At 40.2% G+C, this 24,659-nt stretch overlaps 1 protein-coding gene across 1 annotated transcript in view; it reads left to right on the top strand.

Annotated features, from left to right (window-relative positions):
• Window positions 1–22,897, top strand: part of tyw1 (tRNA-yW synthesizing protein 1 homolog (S. cerevisiae)) — a 125,338-nt gene extending 102,441 nt beyond the window's left edge. The window contains exons 15-16 of the mRNA XM_034115861.1: window positions 6,054–6,221; window positions 20,665–22,897. Of these exons, the coding sequence (XP_033971752.1) occupies window positions 6,054–6,221; window positions 20,665–20,886 (390 nt within the window). The 3' untranslated portion in view covers window positions 20,887–22,897. The remainder of the gene's footprint in view (window positions 1–6,053; window positions 6,222–20,664) is intronic.
• Window positions 22,898–24,659: the final 1,762 nt, after the last annotated feature.

Below are 24,659 nucleotides of genomic sequence, written 5' to 3'. Positions count from 1 at the left end.
TTAATCATGAGTATTGATTAGTATTTACATGTCTTTTATGGAGGGAGATAAAATAAATACACCTGTGGTGATGCAATGCAGAAATGCATGAAAAACTGGTAAGAGAATGCAGATGTTTTTTTACTTATTTATTACATGCTTTCTGAATTATTGGCATGAAGTAAAAATAAAAATCCAAACCTTAGCTAAAGCATGGACAAAGCCTCTGCTGCTATTGTACCGTGAGATAGTGGTGGCCCTGTCCACCATCTCCCACTGTGCCACTTCAAGAAACTGGCGCATGGTTGGGCATAATGCCTTTCATCGTCTTCACCACACCTGAAGCAAACAGGTGCCGTTACAGCAAGGTAGAGAGGGTTCTTACTGACGTCCAGTGGTCTCCAGTCAGTGCAGTACATATAGCCTGTGTAAGTTCCTCCGCTTTCCTTGTCTTTTTCACTGCCATGCAATTTATGGTAAAAATCTATGCTGGAATTACAGGAGATTTGGGTCAGTATTGTTGGAGATCATACAAATACAATTATGATACTCAAGTAATTGCAAGTTATAATCATAGTCTTTGGTTTCTGTTTCCCTGTTATTACATCATAATGATGGGAATATCTCTTAAAGGAAACCAATTTTTGAGAACTTTTTTTACTACTTTCTGACATTTTCTTAACATCATCATTTTATAACATCAGTTTAAGCGTTACTACCTAACAAATGATCAGTTGGTGGTGGTTGCGTCAATGTAATTGATTTTCAGATTTCCACCTTTAACCTAAACATTTTCCAAAACGCAGTTCCACAGTTGGTCATGATTAATCTCCCTATCCTAATAAACTCTGTTATGATTTTCTTTTCCTCACAGTCTGACCTTTAGACAATTGAAATCACAGTCGGATCTTCCTCCAATCCTGAAAATCAATTATTTAACCGTTCTCACTGGGAACAGTTCGAGGGTCAGTGTCAGTGTGAACTCTCTAGATTAGATGCTGTATCTCTCTGCTTCCCACTTCTATTACTCCCGCCCAAGAGCAGTTTATTGTCTCTCACTGATCAGATCTCTGGCTGCTGAGCTTTGGGCAGAAGATGGCCTGCAGCAGCATGAGCTCGGTAATGACTGCGCCTGGGACGGACTGGTGGCAGTATGATGGAGCGAGCTGCTCTATCATATCACCAGCTCTCAAATTAGCCTTGACTGATGAAAGACTACCATGGCAGAAGCATCAGTTCCTCAAAGTGGTTTCATTATGAATTGCTTTAGAGACAAAACATTTCAGACAAGTTAAACTATGCATTTAGCAGTTAGGAGAGGCTACATTTTCATAAAAATGAAGCATTGAATACTGCAAATTCAGAGACATGTTTGAAGCAAAGAAGGAAAACTTATTACAGATAAAGAACATTAGTAATATAATTAAAAGTGGGAATAAAACATTTAAACAGTTTGTTTAATTTTTAAAGCTATTTTCAAAACTCATATAGCTAATGTAAGAATGCTATGTGATCTTTTTTTAATTGCTTTTTATTTATTTTTTTATTTTTGCTGTGTTCTTATTTAGCTGGAGATAAAAGCAAGCTTTATGCCCATGGCCTTAAAAGGAATTATTAAAATAATTTGGTGTAAAACTAAAAGTATCTGAAAGGACAATGTGCACATTTTCTTCTCACGTTAATATAAATATTTTTAGTCCATTTAATTTTTTTTTTTTAACAAAACCAAATCACCCCCCGGATGAATGAAGTATTCTGATTGTGATAAATGTTATTTAGCTTTTTCTCAGTAGATTTGTCGTAGTTAAGTACTGCCACTATTCCTTACCAATCGTTCTCCAAGTCTCTGCAACTCTACTGGGGTTATTAGCAAAACACATTTCCAATAGATATGATGTTTGTTTTGAAGATGGTTTTGGAAAGCTTTCAGGACTTTCAAAAGTTTCGCCCCGTGATTTCACATGGTTCACATTATTTTATCACTTACCCCAGCAGGATTAAATGTTTTAAATTTGCAACCCATCTATATATTTATTTACCATGTTTTGCAGCCACTTCAAGATGAAGTGTGGATCTGTAAACAGTAATATATTGCATGGGGAGGTGTGTGTGTCCTTCTTTACTTGCAGCAGGACCTTGTGTTATGACCCGTTAATTATTAGTCCATCATCTTATGTGGTGCCTGTGTCATTTACTATCCACTGTCCAATTGTTGTCCAATGTGTGATTTATATCGCCTCGTTGCGTCAATATCACTTACAGTACCTGCCCTCTGCCCCCCCTTCCTTACCCAGGAAGGAAATGGATTCCTGAGAGGCAGAGGGTATAAATGCACAGAGATAAATGTAGTCATGCACACGGCTACATGTTGGGCACAGTGCCGGGGCCTTGAGGATCAGCATTTATGATATCCATTAAAAGCAAAACACATAGATTATTTTAAAAATGGGTAAAGGGCTCTTAGGCCCCGTCCACACAGAGATGAAACCGATTTCGAACCGAAGTCGATTTCAAAAAAGTCTTCCGTCCACACGGAATCGGCTCAAGAAATGTGTCTGTCAAAACGAAACCGCTCGAAACCGCTGGAGACGCTGTAGTACATATGCCGGGCCTGTAAGTGGCGCTGTACTTCCGCCACAAAATACACCAAGAGCAGCGAATAAGACCCCCCGAGCATGGGCATAAGGCATAAACAAACAAGTTGGTTCATGTAGTTCTCCATGTCCACTTGTTGCTGATGGTTGTGGTAGAGGAGCTGTAGATTTGTCCACTAACATCTGTATCATGGTCAGTAGCGTCTGGAGCACGAACGCAACCCTGTGATCCGCCATTGTTGTTGTCGTTGGCGAAACGCATCAGCAATGACGCGGGGGTGAGCAGGAGATGTAGGGAGAGGCGGGGCTATGGTGTCATCGATTCAGGAAAATATCGTATAGGGCGTACACACGGAGCCGCAAGCGTGTCGTCTCCAGACTTACCCACTTTGGGAGCCGATTTCAACGTTTATCGGTTCCGGGCTCCGAAACCGCGGCTCCGTTTCGGCTTTGTGTGGACAAACCGTCTATACGATAAAGAACTTTAGTGGATTCAACTGAAATCGTCTCCGTGTGGACGGGGCCTTACTCTCTCCCTTAACTTAATGCAGTTAGCTTCTAAGCAGAAAGTGCAAGAAAAGCAATAAAGCACACATAATTATATAGGTATAATATAAGCATATAAATGACAGAAATAAAAAGCTAAAGTGTATAACATACAAACCTTATAAATAGGTATTAATATACAGTATATAAGGAGTAGTGTACATATTGGATACACTATGGGCTTCTATAGTACAGAGGTTGTTATTTGCTGCTGTTTTTGGAGATTATACCTTTTACCTGAAAAGAAATACTTGACTTCATTTTTACACTTTCCTGGGTGAAGATCAGAAAGTGTTCCTGGACCACACTTCAGAGACTCAAGCAATGTAGTAGCTGCTGCACACTGACACATGTTAGTGTGCATTATGTGTACGTACGTATATTGATTAAGCCTTAGTGACAAATATCAAGATGAGAAAACAACTTTGACTGTTTTTAAACTCAGCATGTTGGCACCAACACGATGTGATAGCATAGCACGATAGTGAGTAAGAATCGCAAACACAAATATGGTACTTGTGTATTTTTAGCACTGCAGTTAGAAGTGAACTGCATGCTTCCTGGTCTACAAGCACACCATAGTATTAAGATTATTATTATTATTATGTAGGGCAGCTTTCTGCAGCTCCACGAAACAGACTGTAATTAAGCTTAGTACATATTGTAATAGCTTTATATATGAACAAACAAGCATATAAACTCTCCAGTGAAATTCTTAAGTCTTAACGATATTAAGGAACGCCTTTACGGAATTTCTTACATATTGGCACAAAGTCCACTTTGAGAAAGTCATTCACAAACATATAACTAGTTCACATAAATGTCTGAAAGGAACATGTTGCTGAGTTTTAATTCCCTCAAGAGAAAATGATAAATGATTCATAAACAAGTTTTTATTTTGTTTTATTTAATAAAGTAATAAATAAAGTCAAAATACAATTGAAATCTATCTCAAATTGTAGGAACAAAGTAATTCATCCTCAGAAGATAAAGAGGTTCTGCACCATGAACACAGCTAACAGTCCCACCATATAGAAGAAAGAAAGCAGTCTACTAATCCGACCCATACTTTATCTTAGACATTATCTAAATATTCCCAACATTAAACCATAGTCCTTATCCATTTGAAAATCCACCTTTTACCACACCTTGTGCCACACATTTAAGACAAAAATACAATTTAACAGAGTCAAAAGTATAAGACACAATATATGATTATATGATAATGTGGCAAGACCGATATCATCACAAACTTATTGTACACCACAACTTGACTGATTAGTGGAGTCCCAATACTCCTGGATGGACCGATGTGATTGCTGGTTCTTGTATTGGAGGGTACCTGATGCAGATTCCTTCAGTGCACAATGGGCATCAGAGACAGATTCCCTTCATCGCTGCCTCACACCTTTCTGCACTCATCTCAACTCATCAATAGTAGGTCTCTGCCATGGGGAGCTGTTGTTCAGTTCTTCTTCCTCCTCATCACTTGGAACAGCAGCAGCACAAACTCGCCCCTATTGATCACAAGCACTCAGCGCCCAGCGTGCAGTTCTGATTGATGTTTACGGCGCTCCCTACTCCGTTTCTCACACCCACTCAATGCAAACATATAATTCAGCTCTCAACTCTTGCTGGATTATCAGCAGTTGTTGCTGTGCAGGAAGTTTCCTTTAAATCGTACAATCCTGTTTACCAAAATGTATATTTAAAAGTAACTTTAGCTCTTTTACTTCATTACGTTAGTTATTCTTTGGTCATATGGAAGCTTTTGTTAACCTGATCCGACATTTTATGCAGGTAACGTCAAATTGCTGCCTAATAATCCCCATGTTTAACTACTGTGAGCTGGCAACTATCACCAGACAGGATAAAGCCCAGAGACTGAGCCGTGGAAGGCAATAGACTGGTGCAGTGATGACTTTTTTTTGACCCGGAAATTAGCATCACAAGGGCTCCCTTGAAGAAAAGCAATGGGATTTTTCTATTGGATTCCAGAATTTTGCAGAAAATAAGATCCGTGACAAAGGCACTTCTACTTACAAGCCTTGTTCAACAGGATGATCTCCAAATATTAACACTTATTTTATGATTTTATGACAAACTCACGTTGTCACGGTGGATTCGCTAACCACCGCTAGGCTAAAAGCGGACTTGTAGTAGACCTTTTTATGAAGCAAAGGAACGTATATAATATTTACCAGTGGGGTATTCACTGACATATTTTATGTCGTAGAACAAAATGTGGCAATCTCTGCAGCTTGGGTTAACCAAGGTCTCCCTTGAAAAAGAGATCGTTGATCTCAATGGGATTTTTCACCTGGTTAAATAAAGGCGACAAACAAACAAACCACAGATCTTCTTTTTAGGCATCTAACTAAAATCTTTGAGACAAAGGAATCGGAGGTGGTAAAATGCTAACTAACTCCCGGGTTTAAGCAGTCCTTCCTGCACCACTCTCCATGACTTGCTGTTGGTCACTGCTTTTCTATTTTACTTCACGGAAAATGTATGCTTGTTTATTTCTTGAGTCACTTTTTGGTTTGCTATTGTGTATTGGATGTTGGATTGGAATAAATTATAATGTAGTGTTTTTTGAGCTTTGTTCCTGATTGTGTGTGTGTGTGTGTGTGTGTGTGTGTGTGTGTGTGTGTGTGTGTGTGTGTGTGTGGTGTGTGTGTGTGTGTGTGTGTGTGTGTGTGTGTGTGTGTGTGTGTGTGTGTGTGGTGTGTGTGTGTGTGGTGTGTGTGTGTGTGTGTGTGTGTGTGTGTGTGTGTGTGTGTGTGTGTGTGTGTGTGTGTGTGTGTGTGTGTGTGTGTGTGTGTGTGTGTGTGTGTGTGTGTGTGTGTGTGTGTGTGTGTGTGTGTGTGTGTGTGTGTGTGTGTGTGTGTGTGTGTGTGTGTGTGGTGTGTGTGTGTGTGTGTTTTTTTTCAGGGAGTGACGTACTGCGGGGACAGCCCTGCCAGCACTCTGACCATGGCTAACGTTCCCTGGCACCAGGAAGTGGTCACCTTCGTCCAGGAGCTGGCTGACATGTTGCCTCAGTATGAGATCGCCTGTGAACACGAGCACTCCAACTGTTTGCTCATCGCACACACCAAGGTAGGAACTCCGTGACTACAACGTCATACATCTAAAACATAGTGAGCCCTTACATTGTTGCTATTGCACCTACTTAAAACTGGAATAATTTAAAATAACAAGGAACAAAATCCATAAAATATGACTTGACTTCAAGTTTATTCAATTGCAAGACTTTTCTTTTCCAGCACATCTTTTAGGTGCAAAAACTGTATTGGTCCCAGCTGCTAAAATATGAATATTTGTTGGTTTCCTAAAAACCTCTATGCTAGCAAGTACATATGTCCAATATTAGTATTACTCATTGGACATTTCTGAGACATAGTGATGTGCCTTTTTCACTAAGTTATCATATTCTGTGGATAAAATGATTAGGCAAAAATAATAAGAATTTCTTCAATAATAACAATGAATATTGGTTGCAGCCCTAGTAAAAATATAGGAGGCGTGCAATGCAGTTTATTCTACAAGTAATACACTTGCAGTAAATGATATCACTGATAACAAAGAGACAAACCAATAATAATACTCTGATCTAGATTGTGTGCCTTTTTCTTTGTTGCAGATAACTTGTGATATCATTTTTAGAACACTTATCTTTGCAAAATTTGGCAAAATTATGAGGTGGTGAGTATCTAGGCTAGCAGTCTAATGACCCTATACGTGTTAAATTAAATCAGAAATCACAGCATAATTGATTAAAAAATACACTTCACTTATAACGTAGACTGTACATATGGAGGTTCAACAATCTGCTGAATGTGTACGATATTAGGTGCAGCTGAGTGGCTGCTGCTGTTTTTGCATATTTTCTAAGTTGTTATTTCAGGGTTCCCGCAGGGTCTTAAAAAGTCTTAAATTTGATAATCAGAATTTAAGGCCTTAAAAAGTCTTAAATATGTTGAAAAAAATAAGATGATCGGATTTGAAAGGTACAGTACTTCTGTGTTGCGATCGCGTCTAAATGTGTTTTGGGGGAAATGTCCGGGCTGCTAAGTAACCAGTACGGTAATAGCCTTTCAGTTCCCCCCAACAATTTGTATTGAAATAAATCAACATTTACACACACACACACACACACACACACACACACACACACACACACACACACACACACACACACACACACACACACACACACACACACACACACACACACACACAGCCTGGCGACCGGACATCTCCTTCATAATGCGCCTTCTCCTCGTTTCCCCAGCATTCACTGGATTATCCGTAAATCATACAAACAAAACCAAAACGTTGATTTATCTGTTTTGGTTTAAAAACTGAATAACGTCGGTTTTTTGGTTTTCCGAAAAACCAAAAAACGACACCGGTTCTTTTTTAAACTTTGTTAATATGTTTTGGATGCATATTGTTCTAATCTAGTATTTGTTCAGGCTGTTACATACAATTAGCCTCTGTTGCTACCTGCTGGTGGTGAGTAAATATTAAAATCAGTTAAAGGGCCCATGTCATGCTTTTCCGGTTATTACCCGTCCCCTTGTGTGTTATGAAGGTTTTTATGCATGTAAACGGTGTGCAGAGTCAAAACCCTCAAAGTACACCCTGTAGCGAGTAAAACTCTAACACAGAAAATACCTCCCCAAAACGCCTCGTTGGAGATACGTCATTGTCCATTTGATTCTTCCATTTCGTTCCGGGTACGGCATGATGTCAAGCCGTACCCGGAACGAAATGGACCAATCCGTGGAGCCGTTACGTTACGTCCGCGGAGCCGTTACGTTAAGCCCCCGCTGATTAGTCCAAATTGACCAATCCACGGACTTTCTCACACACACATCTGTGTGCAGGCAGCTCTGCTGATTTCTTCTCCCTGTGCAGGCTGATAACAGACAGTTGGGATCGCAGCGAAATTCTCTCTGCAGACCCATTCTCACAGCGTTTATCAACCTTTTTCTTACTCAATATCAAGCCACACTTATTGTTTTTACTTCGGCTGTGAGTTTGTGTGTGCTCAGGATGAGTTTCGCTGTGTATCGCTAACAAGGAAACAACACCTCCACGGAGCTCAGCGCGATTCACAACGTCCCGACCAATCAGAGCACACTGTGCTCACAGGGAGGGTGGGGGCTGGAGCTATTGGAGCTCCAACGAGCCGTTAAAGGCAGAGAGTGAAATTCAGTGAATACACGTAGTTTACTGAGATGCTGTATGAGAAACCAATGTGAGTTTGGAACATTGCACAATATAAATCTATTCTAGTAGACCTCAACAATGGAATTATGATCAGTGGAAATGGCCATGACATGGGCCCTTTAAAATTGACAACCGGTCCGCGATTTTTTTTTAATGTATCTGCCGGTCCTTGGCACAATAAAGGTTGTGACCGGTTGGGAACCCCTGCTTTATCTGACCGCGGCTCAGAGAGGATCAGTCAGTGGGTTCTGCCAAGGCAACTACCCCTCAATGATGAATGAATGATGATGAGCTGCCATCCTGGCTCTCTCTGACAGGGCAGACATTCAAGACAGCCAAATTCACACCCACACCTCAATATGTAATCACAGTTTATTTAAGAGCCATGCTCCAAATCCTCTTTTGTTTTTGTGTATCTGAACTTTATTTTCACGAGACTTGGTGCAAATGCATTTACATCTGGGGACACTCATGGGCCCATTGTCTGGAGGGAAAACAGGAAGAGGAATTACGCACATCTTGTTTATTGTTTATTTCCCAAGTTTTCTACCACAGATTTAAATGCTTTTATTTAAAATGCTGCACAAGCTACTTTTCTGAAAAGTAAACAGTCACAAGAAACAAAAGTTTGGTGTAATTTTGCTTCTGTAATACAAGATTAAGATCTTATCTGACACGATTTTGCAGAACAAATCTTCAAATATGAAGATGCAGATGTTACGTGATGGCTGGGACAGAGAGAACTTGTTCGAGAAATCTGGATCTGAATTTTCATTTTGCTAAGTGCAATGTAACAAAGTATATTCTAAAAATATAATTTTTTTGTTTAAATTTCATTAAATAGATATTTGTTGCACGTATTAACATCCTTATAAGAAGTGAACATAGTCATCCTGACATCAGCACTTTTTTGACTACTGCTTCAAAGTATTGAGTTCAGGCCAATTCATGAAGCGAAGTCCAACAGAATGTGGAAAATTATTTATATGTTAGTAACTTGCATCTAATGAACACACTCTGTGGAAGGGTAAAGTTGTACAATAATAACCAGGGAGAGCCAGACCAGTGGTAGCCAGCTATCAATCACAAGGTAGCCCCACTCTAAAGCATCCCCTGTTGTCTATTTTACTCTAAATGGGACCAGGATCTAAAAATGAACATCATGTTGTGTAGCAATGGGCAATGAGTGGAAACTAGATCTTGAGACCATACACCTGTTAAAATACTGTCTACTGACGTAATAAATCAAGTGAGAAGTGGGTTTATTTTCTCATAGACTTCTATAACATCTTACTTCTTTTTTGAGACCAGTGGAATTTCCCCCTGCTTGGATAAATTGCAAATTCAACTGCTACCACATTTGAATGAAGTCCCTCAGGACTAATTGTAATAATTATCCTCATCGACTTCTTATGAAGCGTCACAAATTAGATCAAAATGTTAAGTTGTCCTATAATTTACTTTAATAGCTGCAAAACAAATGCAATTATCATCAATTTCAGCTGCTGTACCCAGCAAATCAGCATTTTAACATACAGATGTAGCACTCCAGATAGGACTCCACCCAGCGGATTCCAACCAAAAACCCAGCGGATCCCAGTGGCTGGGAGATTCAAGCCCTCCCACTATTTCCTAAGAGGGCGTTGCCAAATTTCCCCATTTGTTCAATTTCAGGATTTAACCATGAGATGGCGCTTCATTCACAAATACACAAAGACAACTGGGTGTTGGAGACCATAGTTTGTTTGCAATGTTTGCAGCTCTGCAGTTGTGTTAGCTGAATACTGTAGCATTTAATCCCTTATTTGTTATGGTTTTCACAGGCTACTATAACGAAAAAACATCAATATTTTAGATCAAATAAAGTATATCTAATCTTATTATCTTAATTGTAATTCAATAATATATAGTCTTTATATATTAAATAATCATAATAATGTAAATGTTTACACTTCTTTATTTTTTATGCTCATACTTTTACCTTTACAATAGTTTGCTTTAATATGCAGTATTTTTTTTGTAATATTGTTGTGGTGTACACAGTACAGTAGATCGAAGTAAATCAACTCATACAGTAATGTGTTGTATTATTAAGTAATATCATACATTAACCCCATTATAGCAGATGCCACATTGAATGGATGAACACATTTATGCATCAATAATTACAACGGAGTATTTCTAAATATAAGTTGTTGGGAGGCGTCAGGAGGTGTGAAAAGGTGCCGTAAAGAGACGACGGTGCGGGACACACAAACCTGAGTAGGGCGCCGCGAATGCCCGACTGCCTCTGACGGCCTCTGACGGCCTCTGACTCCCAAAATCGGGCTGGTGTGTCCGGGCCTTTAATGAATAGTGGATAGGAGAATTCAAAAGGATTTAGGAGAAGAGACGACGTACTTATGATGCGCCAGCGGAGGTCATGAATGTGCGTCTGCTGCTGTGGGGAAACTACAGTTTTCTATACAGCGGACTACATTGATGTATAATAAGAACAACAACTACTGTAAACCCAGCGCCGTATTCTATCTAGATACTTTGCACGCGCTCCCACTTGTTGTACCTGGCAGAGCAAGAAACACTCCAGCCTTTTTATCTAAATAAATATGTGTGTTTAAATAAATGCAATTATGCTGTCAGTTTTCAGATAAAGCCACGGCATCACAATTCTTCTGTATTCTACAATATAGTTATTTTCACCTCCCGTTTTGCTTTCAACCCACCAGCTTTTATGGAGAAAATAAGTTCTATAATAATTAACCAGAGGCATGTTTCTTACTATTTTATGCATAGAAACAACAGGCTACTGTGTGTGTGAGGAATCAGCTGTTTATTTCATATGAGTTTTATTGTGGCAGCGTCCATCACGGCTCTCCCTGGTGGATTCATGATCCATTGCAGCTGGCTGCAATACACAAAGACAGCTAACTGGGTAACAGTATGTTCCCTGACAGTAGTTGACTTCTCAGCTTGTCACTCAGAGGGGGGTGGGGACTGGTGAACGGTATGGTCAATGTTTGTAAACACTATGAAATGTTGACCTTATTTGATAATTTCAGTAAAAACTAATGTTCATATTTCTCTTTTTGATTATTATAGTGATGAACGTTAAAAACAAAGCACGTTGGCTGATTTTGGACCCCCTCACTATTTTTTAAAACTTTAATTAAATGTTTGAGAAGTGCATGCAGATCACAGTACAGTATGCTCGTTCAGTAAAACACGTACAAAGATAAATTATTTTGTATTTTTATTGAAGTACTTTATAGAACCTGATGACAAGGTCAATTTTACTTTCCACTATGTCCACCTTTATTTTGCACAATCAATGGCAGGACTTTATTGAGGCTTGTAATTAGGCGACTACAGGTGTCTTGGGTCAGTCTTGTCTTCCAAAAATCCTCTATAGCTTGCATTAGCTCCTGCTTTGAGCCTGGTTTAGCCTCCTTCCGAATGTAGTCTTTCATCAAATGCCAGACCAGCTCCATGGGATTCAAATCCGGAGATTCTGGTGGAGTCTTAACCCAGTTGATTCCCTCAGCCACAATTCCAGCTGCAGCCGCGCTGTGCTTCGGGTCATTGTCCTGGAAGAAGCGGTGATCCGACCCAAAATGTTCCCTGATGTAGGGACCTGCTGCTTCCTTGATGATACTGTTTTCAAAGTAGATTCTATCCATGATTCCTTCAAAGATAACCAAAGGGCCTGGACCGTGGCGCGAAATCAATCCCCAGACATGCAACTTTATTGGATGTTTCCAATGGGGAGAGTTGTGGCTGATGGGCCATTAGGTGTGTAAACAAAGAGAGTCACACACAGCTGATCACCTGAGAGCTGCCGTTTCATTCAGACTATTTAAAAAAAAAAAAAGGTCGGATTTTAACATTGCACAACAATGAACTCAATGTGTGATTGTTATAGCAGTAATATTAAACACTAATAATACAGTAAACTATTAACAATAGTATAATATTATAGCCCGTTTGCCCATGGTGAGATGACGAGGCTCCATTAAAAATAAACCTCTTTTTAGTGAATTACTGAGTTTGGGCAAGTTAATAATGTTTTAATGAAGTTGACTACAGTATATTCATATTTGTCAGTGCTTTCATGTCAATTCGGCGAACATAAACATAAATGATCGTGAAGATGATGATTAAATTATGATAAAAAAATCGGTAGTGAGAGCCGTGCTGCATTTCCTCCCGTCGGATGTGACAAACCGATTAGTTTTGTAGTTGTAAACTCACGTGGATTAAACCACATTTATTAGTGCTTTCATGTCAATTCGGCGAACATATGATACATTAAATGATCGTGAGGATGATGATTGAAAATCGTTTGAGCCGGGCTGCATTTCCTGATGAAAAAACATCGGTAGGGGCGTCCGAAATGAGGTGCTACATCTGTAGTAAGTACGTTAGCAGTCGACATCAGCATTCATCTGTAGCTAGCTTCGTTGTAAAAGATTAAGCACTCAGTAAGGGGTTTATTCTAAAATTCTATTTAGACATTCACTTCTGGTTAAAGGACAAAATCACTTGCGTGCAAATGTATGTATTAGCTAGCGCTCCAAAACATTTTACGTGATAGGCTAAGAGGCGGGACATCTCTAAGCGGTTGACCAATCAAAACAGAGCTGGCGCGCTAACCAATCAGAACAGACTGGGTTCTGGTTTCAGACAGAGGGTGAAAAGAGGAGCTGCAGTATGAGACAAATAAAGATCTTTTTGAACCTAAAAAGGAAAATCATACTCTGTGAGAAATATGAATAAACTGAAATAACTGCCAGCATTCATCTATGCAGCTAGCTTCGTTATAAATAATTATACAATCTGCATTCTGTAAAGTGTTTATTCTAAAATGCAATCTAGAAATTCACTTCTGGTTAAATGGACAAAATGACTTGCGAACAAATGTATACACAAACCACATCCTAATCACTATCATTACCTTCTCTGTGATGACACACACACTCACCAGAAGACAAAAGAAATGTTTAAAAAGCCAGTTATTGACTTAATTATGTTCATCCTCACACACCAGAAAGGACACAATCAATATTGCACAGAAACCATTTCTACCTTCCTCTTTTGTCCCCATTTTCTTTTTCCATCATTCAAAAATAAACCACAGGACATTTTTGCAACCGCTTCTGACACCTTCAATCATTTGCACCTCCTCGCCTACAACTGTCAGTATTTCTTATTATACACGCTCACACACTCTCTCTTCCCAGATTCCCACTTCCTGCCGTCAGTCAGGCAGATTGCAGTATGAGTGCTTGTTGCTCTGCAGCAGCATCTCTCTTCTGTCAGCTATTAGCTCTGTCTGAGGCACGTGAGAAGAATGAACAGCGCTTTGCACTCACTGCGTCTTTTGAGGGCTTTTTTTTTTATTGGCATCCATAAAGGCGTGTCCGAGAATAACCAGAGCAGAAGAGCATCTGTTTCAAACACACGCTGTACCTTCAATTATATATATTTTTTCTCCAATCTGCGTGTTTCAATGTTTTCTTTATTTCATACAGTATGTGGCTGCACATGCCCTTAAAGGTCCCATGTCATTATTTTCTAATTATTATAAATTAATAGAATCAAACCCTTTTTTTGTTGCATTTTAGTAGCGTATAAAAAGAAATGCCTTTAAAATAGGATGCAAGCAACACTAGTTTCTTAACCTGAATTGATAATAGACTATAATCAATTTAAGATGGCATTCTTATACCATTTTGTACAATAATTATAATGAATAAGTTCAAACAAACTAAAACTAACAGCTGATTAATAACGGTATCTAACTTGAGTTTTTATTATATCAAAAACCTGTTAAAATGCTACTGTTATTTTTACTGTCCCCAAAAAGCGCGTCGGCAGCCTCCAGGAATGCTTCTTTCACAACTTCGCCGTCTTTGAAAGACTTCATGTGTTTCGCAAGAACGTGACTGACACGATAAGATGCTATGGTAGCAGCCTTGCTCTTGTTGTTGGGCCTGGTGAAGATGGACTGCTGTGCATTTAGCTGTCCTTTCAGGTCCCTCACCTTTTGGGAGCGTAGGGCAGAATTAGGAGGGAATTCCGTCTCGTAGCGTTTGTGCACTGTTTTGAAATGCCGCTCCTAAATTACCCTTCTTCGATAAAGCCACGCTCGCATTGCAGATGAGACAGATGGACTTTGAATTGGAATAGATACAAAATAATCATCCTCCCACTCGGAGTGAAAATGATATATTTTGGGCTTTTTTGCTTCTGCCATAATTGCGGTCGTGTGTGTGCACGGACTGTCACTCCTGTTGACACGGACAAGGTCAGCGAAATAGTGCCCACTGCCCACCAGCCACGCCCCGACACATGGGGTCACGCCGGCCAATCACAAAGCTTCGATGCGTTCAAGTGCATTATTCTGGCACAGGAAGATTATGTTATAGGACATTAACGATAAAACAGAATATTGTTGTTCTATTTTTAGACACATCTCGCGATCGACTGGGAATCTCCCCGCGATCGGCTGGTTGGGCACCCCTGCCCTACAGTATGTGCCCCGGACAGCCCCGGCCCAATTTAACCCCTGCATACAAGCATAAACTGAAAGAAAACTGCTGTAGAATGAAAAATAAATGATTAGAGAGATTTTGTTCACCCTGACTACACAGATACTGATAACTTTCTTTTTATTATTATTTTGACTTACTTACTCAACATTTCCGGGCAATAATAAAAAATCCAGCAGGGCTTTTTTGGGCTACTGAAAATAGTGGGAAATTGTTCCGTTATGCCTCCTGAATGTTTTTGTGCAGTGCAGTCTCAGCAGGTAAAGAATAAGAAGTCCTCCTAGCTTTTATGTTAACTTACATAACTCAAAAGCTTAAAATGCATCACAGGAAAGTGCAGATCATTATAATTTTGAGAGAATGTGTGTGTCTGCATACTTTCTGCAAGTTCTCAGATCTTCTAGTTCCAGTTGGATGATTTCTCTCTTGTATCTCCTCTCTTTCATCTCTGCTCCCCCTCCCCAATCCTTTCCCCCTTATTCTCCATCCTCTCCTAATCCATCTCAGTCTCATTTCTCTCTGAGGAGGCTGTAATAAAACAAACGTCACAAACCTCCTAGAGATAATCCTTAATCGATTTACAAATCTGTACACCTGTTGTGTGTCTGAGTGAAGTTAACCCTTTTTGCACCCAAATATCTTGTCAGATTTATCAATAATACTAACCAAAAGAAACAAATGTCTCTAAAAGTGTATCGTTATTGCTCTTCCATCTGACGGATCATGACACTGAGTTTTAAGCAGTTCAAAGTGCTACACCCAACATGTCCGCACCATTGCTGCATACACAACATATCAGTAGAAGGGAAAAACAGAAATACCTATTCTTATTACAAGCTAGACTAGAGCCCGTTCGGCATGTGCTTCTCCTTCATTGGTTTAGAACCGAGTATATGAATGCAATTTTAGTAGCAACACTACAGTGCAGTGTGCGAAAAAGCACACGTCCCACCGTCCGGGACGTGTTATTTACAATATCGGACAAGTAGAACTTTCAATTGACTTGTCCGGCGGACAAGTGACGTTTTCCGCCCACATTTATTGACAAATTATTGATAAATTCAGTTTACAAAAGGCAGAACTCATTCGCAAATTGTCCGTGTCCGCCATTGTTCGTTTAGAAATGTTAGTTTCGGTTCTGCTTGTCGATTCCTAAGGAAATGCATCTCGCCGCTTTCTGTACTGTAGACGGGGGCGGGGCGGGGCGGGGCGGGACGGGACGTCGGAGGAGCACAGGGATGTCAGTATTGTTTATGAAGCAGGGTATAGAAAGTACATTATTGAAATGAAAATACTATTTATTTACTTTTACAAACAGTGAGCAGCTGGGCAGCTGCAGCATGTGTATTGCAGGACATGTGTAAGCATGCAAGCGTCTTTGAGTTGTAGAAAAGCGCTAGGCCTATAGGCTATAAATATAATGTATTATTATATTATTATTATTAGGCCTATGTGTTGGACATGTGTGGTTGGACTCTGTCTCACAGGCAGGTTGCAGTGTAACATCAGAGGAGACTGGGCCAATTGTACATTCTCAAACTGCACCACTTAGAACTAACTAAACAATGCAGAGATTATTTTTATATAATTGTATTCAATAACCGTAACGAAATTCAACAGTATGAAGTGATTTCTAAATAGGAATACAGATTTGACTTAATGTTTTCATAAATATATTTTTCTCCCAGTTTGTCATGGGACTTATTTTTACCCTCTCAAAGAACCGGAATCGAGAACCGAAAATAACCGGAATCGAAAAGCAGAACCGGAATTGTTAAAATCCAAATGATACCCAACCCTAGGTATGTGTGATGCAGTAAAATCTTACTAAAATGTAAAATACGATGGCGAAGAAGAAGATTCCAGTGGCCCCAATTTTTGTCCATTCTGGACAAGTGAAAAATGTATTCGGACAAGTCAATTGCCAAACTCACTTGTCCATGGACAAGTACTCTCTAAAAACTTTTTCTCACACTGCAGTGTAAGCATAATGAGAGCAAAAGCTCCAATGAATGGCCTCAATCAGTCAATCAATCAATCAATCACTTAAAATACTTGATTAATCCCTCTGGGGAACTAGGTTGTGAGACAGTTGCAGGGGGTCCTCCACAGCACAGAGACCGTCTGAATACTCAGGCTCACGGTGAAGACATGATGAAGACTCAGGCTCATGATGAAGACTCAGGCTCATGATGAAGACTCAGGCTCATGGTGAAGACTCATGATGAAGACATGATGAAGACTCAGGCTCATGATGAAGACTCAGGCTCATGATGAAGACTCAGGCTCATGGTGAAGACTCATGATGAAGACATGATGAAGAGTCAGGCTCATGGTGAAGATATGTTGTCATGGTGGAGACATGATGAAGACTCAGGCTCATGGTGAAGACTCATGATGAAGACATGATGAAGACTCAGGCTCATGGTGAAGACTCAGGCTCATGGTGAAGACTCAGGCTCATGGTGAAGACTCATGATGAAGACATGATGAAGAGTCAGGCTCATGGTGAAGATATGTTGTCATGGTGGAGACATGATGAAGACTCAGGCTCATGGTGAAGACTCATGATGAAGACATGATGAAGACTCAGGCTCATGGTGAAGACTCAGACTCATGGTGAAGACATGATGAAGCTCTCATGGCAATCCTTGTCAGATCAAACAGTCTGGAAGCCACCGATAGAAACGTTGATCAACATGTTGTTGATGGAATCCTTGTTGATGGAAACGTTGTCATCAGATACAGTATATCCATGTTTTCATAAACACTTACGTTATTCCATTTGACTCCTGGCCGTTTCCATTATTAACCACTGATCTAATGTTGCAGACGATGAGAGGGGGTAGACACGGCATATACATCTCCTTGAATCAGGACCCAGAAACCCTTTTTGTCTTCGGTTTACCCTTCATCCTGTGTCCTCCAGATTTCTGTGAGGAAAGCCTCTGTTCTGACCAACATGCTAGCCGGCTTTAGCACGATTAGCATCTCTGTGGTGTAAACAAGGCTTGCAATGTCTGCACAACATAGGTTTGGATGCACAACAGCTGCATTTCAACGGCAACACACAATCTTTCTCTACAAGAATATTAAGAGAGGGCACAGCTTAACAAGTTACTAATAGTTGTTATTAACAGTAAAATAACAAGTAAGAACACGTGAGAAAGTTAAAAGCTGCAACAGGCTGCACACAAGGTTGGCACATGCACACTCAAAGAGTCTGTGCCCATTCAATGATGAAGGTAGGAGCATACTGCAAGATGATTGCTCCATTGTCCCTTTAGAGATGAAAATGAAGCTCGAAATGTACAGTTGTTATCATGGTACATTCAGTCTTTATAGTGTTTTTTGTAGACATGTGGAACCCGTAACAGGGTATAGCTCCTTCTCAGTTGGTTAAATGATTTGTGTTAGTGTTGATATGTGATTCCGTAGATTTCACTCAGCAGTCAGAATACTCCCCCCTGATTTCTAATTTCAACTGTTATACGTTAAAAAGCTTTTCAAGCTTCTGTACAACATGGCAGGAAGGCAGGTTATCCTGTGCTGATGTTTTTTTTGTGGCTGCTTCAGCAAGCCTATGTGCAACATAACATACGTATACATGTCCCCGTTTAACGTCAAGTGGATATTGGCTTTAAACTTTTTTTTTTTGGCCAACTTCAACGGACAGTCTAACACACACACACAAAATACGTATAAGTATATTTAATAAATTGTTCCCCCTTTTGGGAACCAGTTTCTCGGTAATCGTCTTAACAGAGCAATGCCGTAGTGGAAAGACTTGAATTTAATTTCCTGAGAACAGAAGAGATGTGAAGGTATTTCATTAGCTCTCTGTGAATGTGTGTGGAAGTACTTTACAGCTCTTTGGCACGTATAGCTCCTGTGGCGCTCGGTGAGCGATCCGTCCTCACTGATCCTCAGCAGAGATGCTGTCAGTAAAAACAACCGGCACAGCTTTGTTGCTTAGAGATTGAAACTGTTTGCAGAGATGCTGGCTAAACAAACATCATTACCAGAAACATTAACTCCCGATAGGCGCCGCTTTCATTTCCCCCCCGTTTCTCAGGCCTCATTAGCTATGCAGTGGGTTTCTCTCCTCTAATGGCCGAGGCAGGCGCAAGGCATCTTAAGGCTCAACGTTGTGATTTCCTCAGTGGGCCGTCCTGCCTGGGAGGAAAGGCTTTAACTTGTCAGATAAATGTTAGTCCTTTTTTATAAGTGTTTTTGTGTCATTTTGAGTTGCTGTTTCCCCTGAAAGTCTGTGATGTATTATTGGCGCTTTTCCCCCTCCCGTGTGAATTGCAGCAAGATGTGTGGCTCTCAGTGAGCGAGAGGATTTTAAAGAAGCAGGCTGCAGTGCTCACTTGGGGGTCTGGCAAAAGCAGCCCTGGACCTGAAGGAGCTTTTAGATGCTAAATGTTGAGAGCTAAAAGCAAAGCATCTGTCCCCAGGGATAACTAGGCACCACGTTGGATGCTGTCAAAATAAAACCCATGACTGAGTCATCAAACTAAAAAAGGCTCAGAATGTTCTACACCCCGCTTCAGAGGAAAGGTTGTGCTGTACTGTACCTACTGTGCTCGCTCTCGGTTTCTTCTCAGTCTGTCCCACCTGTGCAGCCCACAAAGTCAACATAATAGTGTATCAATTGGAAGGCACTGTTGCATTTTGGGAAATCAAAGGTCACTTTTTACACCGTGCACTTGACTAGGGAAACGAGCAGGATCAGAGAGGCAGAATATCGTCAGGCTTTTCCCTCACTGTCAAACACCGCTCTGCAAATACAAACACACACACACACACACACACACACACACACACACACACACACACACACACACACACACACACACACACACACACACACACACACACACACACACAATCTTTCAGCTCCTCGCTCTCCTCGTGTCCATTTATTTCCTTCTTCTTTCTCTTTAACAAGATGGATGCCAAGTGGGGTGAAGGAGTAGCAGTGATTGATAAAAGGATGTGAGGCGGTGGAGCTGGTGAATCAATTTAAAGACTAAACGTATAGCAAGTGGCAGGAGAAGTTAGGGAGAAGCTCCATAACGCGGCAATGTTGGTGTTTTTGATCACGTTTCAAAAAATATTTTGGATAAATTCAGGATACGCAACACTTTCTTTCTTACCTCTTTAGTATTTGTAAATGTTTTCTATATTTATCCGAGCATATGGCTTAGGTCCATTTGTATAAATTGTGCTTTATAGAGAAGGTTGATATTCTTTGCTAGCTTTTGTGCTCATCTGCAGGTCCTTTAAAAGTTTAACAAATGACATTTCTAAATTTCAGGCTGTACAATTATCATAATGTTTCAAATACATCTTTAGAGATCTTTCTTTCCCATCATTGGGAAAGAAACTCTCTCTGGAGGGAACTTTAGAAATGTGGCCTTTGCAGACCATTTACAAAAACCTATAGTATATAACACACTGCAGGAAAGGGAGAACCCCCAGAAGCATAAATAAAAACAAGCATTCCGGTTGTAACAAATGTGATTTTGGAGAACAGACCCAGCAGTTTATTTCTGTTTGGTGAGTCTGTGTTACATTAATGGCACCCCGAGTTGGATTGGTAATGGTTTTGGACAAGTGTTCAAAAAGTCCTAATGAACGGCTGAAAGCAGCTCATAGGTTAACGGATTACAATCTGTGTAGAGACGTGTGAAACCAACGCTCGCTCAACTAACTCCTTGTTCCTGTCTCTCTTCTTTGTGTGTTTTCAGTTCAAGGTGGAGGGCGAGTGGTGGACCTGGATCGACTACGAGCGTTTCCAGGAGCTGGTCCAGGCTCAGGAGGAGAGCGGGGGGCAGCAGGGCTTCTCTGCCCTGGACTACATGGCCAAGACCCCCAGCTGGGCTCTCTTCGGAGCCACTGAGCAAGGCTTCGACCCCGTTGACACACGCTTCCAAAGACGCAACAAAACCAAAGACATTTCAGGATGCTGATAGATGTGAGAGAGAGGTGGGATAAAAAGAACGAGGACTCTCCTCCATAGACAAAAATAGGGTTCTGTTTCTTTATCCCAATCCTCTTTGAGTTTCAAAGTTTCTATAGCTGGAAAGCCTTTTCACTGACTCCACATTTTCACTTATACTCTTTCACCCTCTTTGCATTTCTCTTTCATTTGGATCTTTCATTTTATTGGCTTGAGATCCAAGATCTGCCAAAAACTGACGGTCTATTTCACTTCGTAGACATTCCCCTGACATTCACTTTAGGAGCTTCTCTCGCTTCCTATATGTACTCAAATCTTTGATACATTCCTTTTTTTGAAGGGGTCATTACTATAAATGTCAATGAGTTTGATCTTTTAAACTATCTGGCAGCGATTGGGAAGGTTAACACTGTTGAAGTAGATCCCGTGAATGGTTTCATCATCATCATTTCTGACATTTGGTTATAATCCAGCTTCTAGTTATACAGCTCAGGACATGATTAGCATATCAGGAGGAGCTCTTCTCCTCATGTTGTCTGAGGGAGCTCTTTCCCAGACTCCTCTCCTCCTCATTAGGACTGCCCGTGTTTGTACTCCGTGGTGAGGCTCTCCAGCTGTAAGAGAAAGGCTTCAAGGCTGCGTCTCCACTGGGAGTCGGCTTTATTACCGGCTCTTTTTGAGGAATCTTTGTGGATTATTTTTGCAGGTCCAACAATCTCAGCTTCGCTTGGTTTCCTTCCTTTTGCTTAGGTGCTTTGCAGTAAAGACAGGTGGTTCTCCCATTACGATAGGTTAACTGTGATTATTAATAGAAGAAAAAGTGGGCAAGGTTTTTAAGGAATCCAACGTTATTGATAGAGATAGCATTTTGCAGTTTTTGAGCTAAATTACTGATGGATGACAGTTATAAAAAGGCATTAGTAGTTCTGATGTGATCGTGGTTAAACATACTAAATGTAATGCAGTGGAGCAGTGCAGTGAAGACGTATTTTTTTAGGCTGACCAGGAAGTAACCATAACAAGGGCTCCCTCAACAAAAACCAATGGGATTTCTCCATTGGATTGCGGAATATTGCAGAAAATAGGCCCTGTGTTAAACACACATTTATGATACTTCACACGTTTTGTTCAGCAGGATAATCCTCCACATATTAACACCACTTTTTTAAGCGTAAAACTATCGCCTGAAGTGAACAGCTAAAGCTACGCTATAAACGACTTCCATGACGGTCGCATGGCTTTGTGTCTCCACGGCTAAGCTAAAGGTGGCTAATGGGTGACGTTTAGTATTCTCATTAGTCACTTGTTAGCAACCACCATTCTTATGATACATAGAATCTTCAGACATTCACCGTTGGGTATTTACTGACGTATTTTATACTGTAGAACAAAAAGTGTTAGTCTCTTCAGCTTGTGTTAACCACATAACTTATTCCAGACGAAGGAACCAGAAATGATAGAATACTAACTTATTTCTGGGTTGTAAGACTTAATCCTTTACCACTCTATCGTATCACTGTTTGGTATTGCAGTTCAGTAAAGAATACATTTAATATAACGTTTTTAGAATTGAGATTACTACATTTTCAATACATTTCAAGTCTTCTATCATTGTGACAATGCATCTTCCTCTTGTTTAAATAGGGAAGACAACGATTTGTAAACTGCAAATGTGCAACACTTTGAATCTATTCATCTAACTTTACAATGTCCAAACCAGGATAAGGCATGATTTATGTAGCTTTACATCAATCCTACTCGTGAACTCCTCCTCAAGTCTCCAGCCTGCCAGGATGAAGCCTTTTCTGATATTGTAGTGAATACAGGTGTATAATTCAAGCTTATTTCTATTTCCTTTTATTTGAATGTAAATTGAAATGTTAATGTTGAAGTCCGTTTTTTTATTTGTTTGGATTCAATGTAAATCCAGTTGTCAATGTTTCGTTTTGAACTGTAAGATCTGTCTGGGAGAACCAGCTGGTGTGGGGATACATCACTGTAATAAACACATGTGCAACAATCTGCTCTGTCATTTGTGAATGTTAGAAGCAGTACGTGAACAAACGGAGCACATGTGTCCTGCTGTATGTCTTTCTGCCTGTCCCTTTTTTTAGTGGCGGCACAGTGGGAAGTTGACATTTGGAGACTACAGTAATTGTGGGGAAGCTGTGTGGGCGGCACTTAGAGCCCAACACAAGAGCTCTGACTGAACGAGAGAGGAGGCAAAGGTGAGTTCAACAGAAAAACAACTCTACCCGAGCTCCAGTTGCACTCTTTAAATGTAACCTTTTGTCACGGGTGAAGGTTAGAAAATGTAAAATTGCAGTGAGTTGGAAGTATTTGTTAGGGGGGCAAAGTCTTCAGAGTTTTTTTTTAGTTTTTTTTTGCAACATAGAGTTACATAACCAGTTGTATAATACGATATACATTGAAGAGAGGGCTTGTATTTGGTGATTCTAACAATAAAATCATAACTGAGTAAAGCACATAAACTGGCTCTGCAACTGCAAATTGTATCATCGCCATTTTTCTCTCCGATGTTTGTTTTGTCCATAAAGTAGTGCCTCGTCCCCAGGAAATGTACATACCGTAGGTTTGACCTTTGCTTTGTTTTCTGCCTCACAGTCAGAGCTGTGAAGGCATGAACAACTCACATCTGCTGAAGTAGCAGAAAACTATAGGGTCCACAACAATTCTGCTTATTCCTCCGATTACTTCAAGCGACATGGCATATTTACTCCAGTTTTACATTGAATGGGTTAATCTGACTAATTAATTAAGCAGTATACGCCGTGAAGTGGTTTGCGGCCTGCCAGTAAACCCAAAGCAGAAGAAGAAGAAGTGACGTCAGCGGCTTCATTTTTTGCTGAATAAAATACCCAGTATGAAAACATATGGCCCTTAAATCATTAGGGTCCTAAAAGTAAAATGCGCTAAAAGCTGAATCATTATCTATTTTCCCTCTCTTTTCATTTGACTGAGCAGAGAGCGGGAGATCAGACGTGGGGCTTAAGGTGAACTATACATCTCCAGTCACTCCATTTTGGGCTTCATGCCCCATAGAGCAACTCCATCCATTTGTTTTTATACATCCATGGAACTAGCAGACAGTCACCATTGTAGGAACATAGATTGCTCACTATGTGAAAACTACCATACAGGCAGACGCCCTGTAGCGCACATTATACAGATGGGAACCACAGAGCCCCCCTCCGACAGCAGCCTTGTCGATGTGTTGGAAACTTGTCTGAGTTAATGCTATTAATTCTGAAATTGTCAAAACTAAGTTGACCCTCCAATTTCTCTCACCAGTTTGTCATGCACTTTTTTTAATTACAACACCACAGGTATTTGTTTATCTCCCCCAAAATACAAGTAAATAATAATAAAATGTTCTGAATCGATTGAAGCCACTTCAATAAATAATGTGCTTTGAATAAATCTGGCTGTGTTTTACATCTTCTCTGTGATAAATGGCAGTTGAAAATGGATGTTTGGCTTATATAATATCGACTATGTTTTGAATGGGTTCATTTGTTGTAAGTAGCCTATAGGAAGTCTAACACAGACTCATTATCCAGTTCTACAAAAAGAAAAGCCAGAAAACACGATACTGTGCTTCCCTGCCTCCATGGGCCAGCTGATGGATGGCAGAGCTGCACAAAATGAGAAACATTTGTACTCCCAGGTCGATAATACAAAATGCTTATTTCAATCCTAGCAGCAATTTTGTCTAAATGACTTTTGTTCTTTATGTTAAAAAATAACAGTAATACCAGAGAC

This window comes from Trematomus bernacchii, unplaced genomic scaffold (genome assembly GCF_902827165.1).
Source record: "Trematomus bernacchii unplaced genomic scaffold, fTreBer1.1, whole genome shotgun sequence".
Classification (NCBI taxonomy): domain Eukaryota; kingdom Metazoa; phylum Chordata; class Actinopteri; order Perciformes; family Nototheniidae; genus Trematomus; species Trematomus bernacchii.
This window is presented reverse-complemented; position numbering and strand designations above follow the sequence as displayed.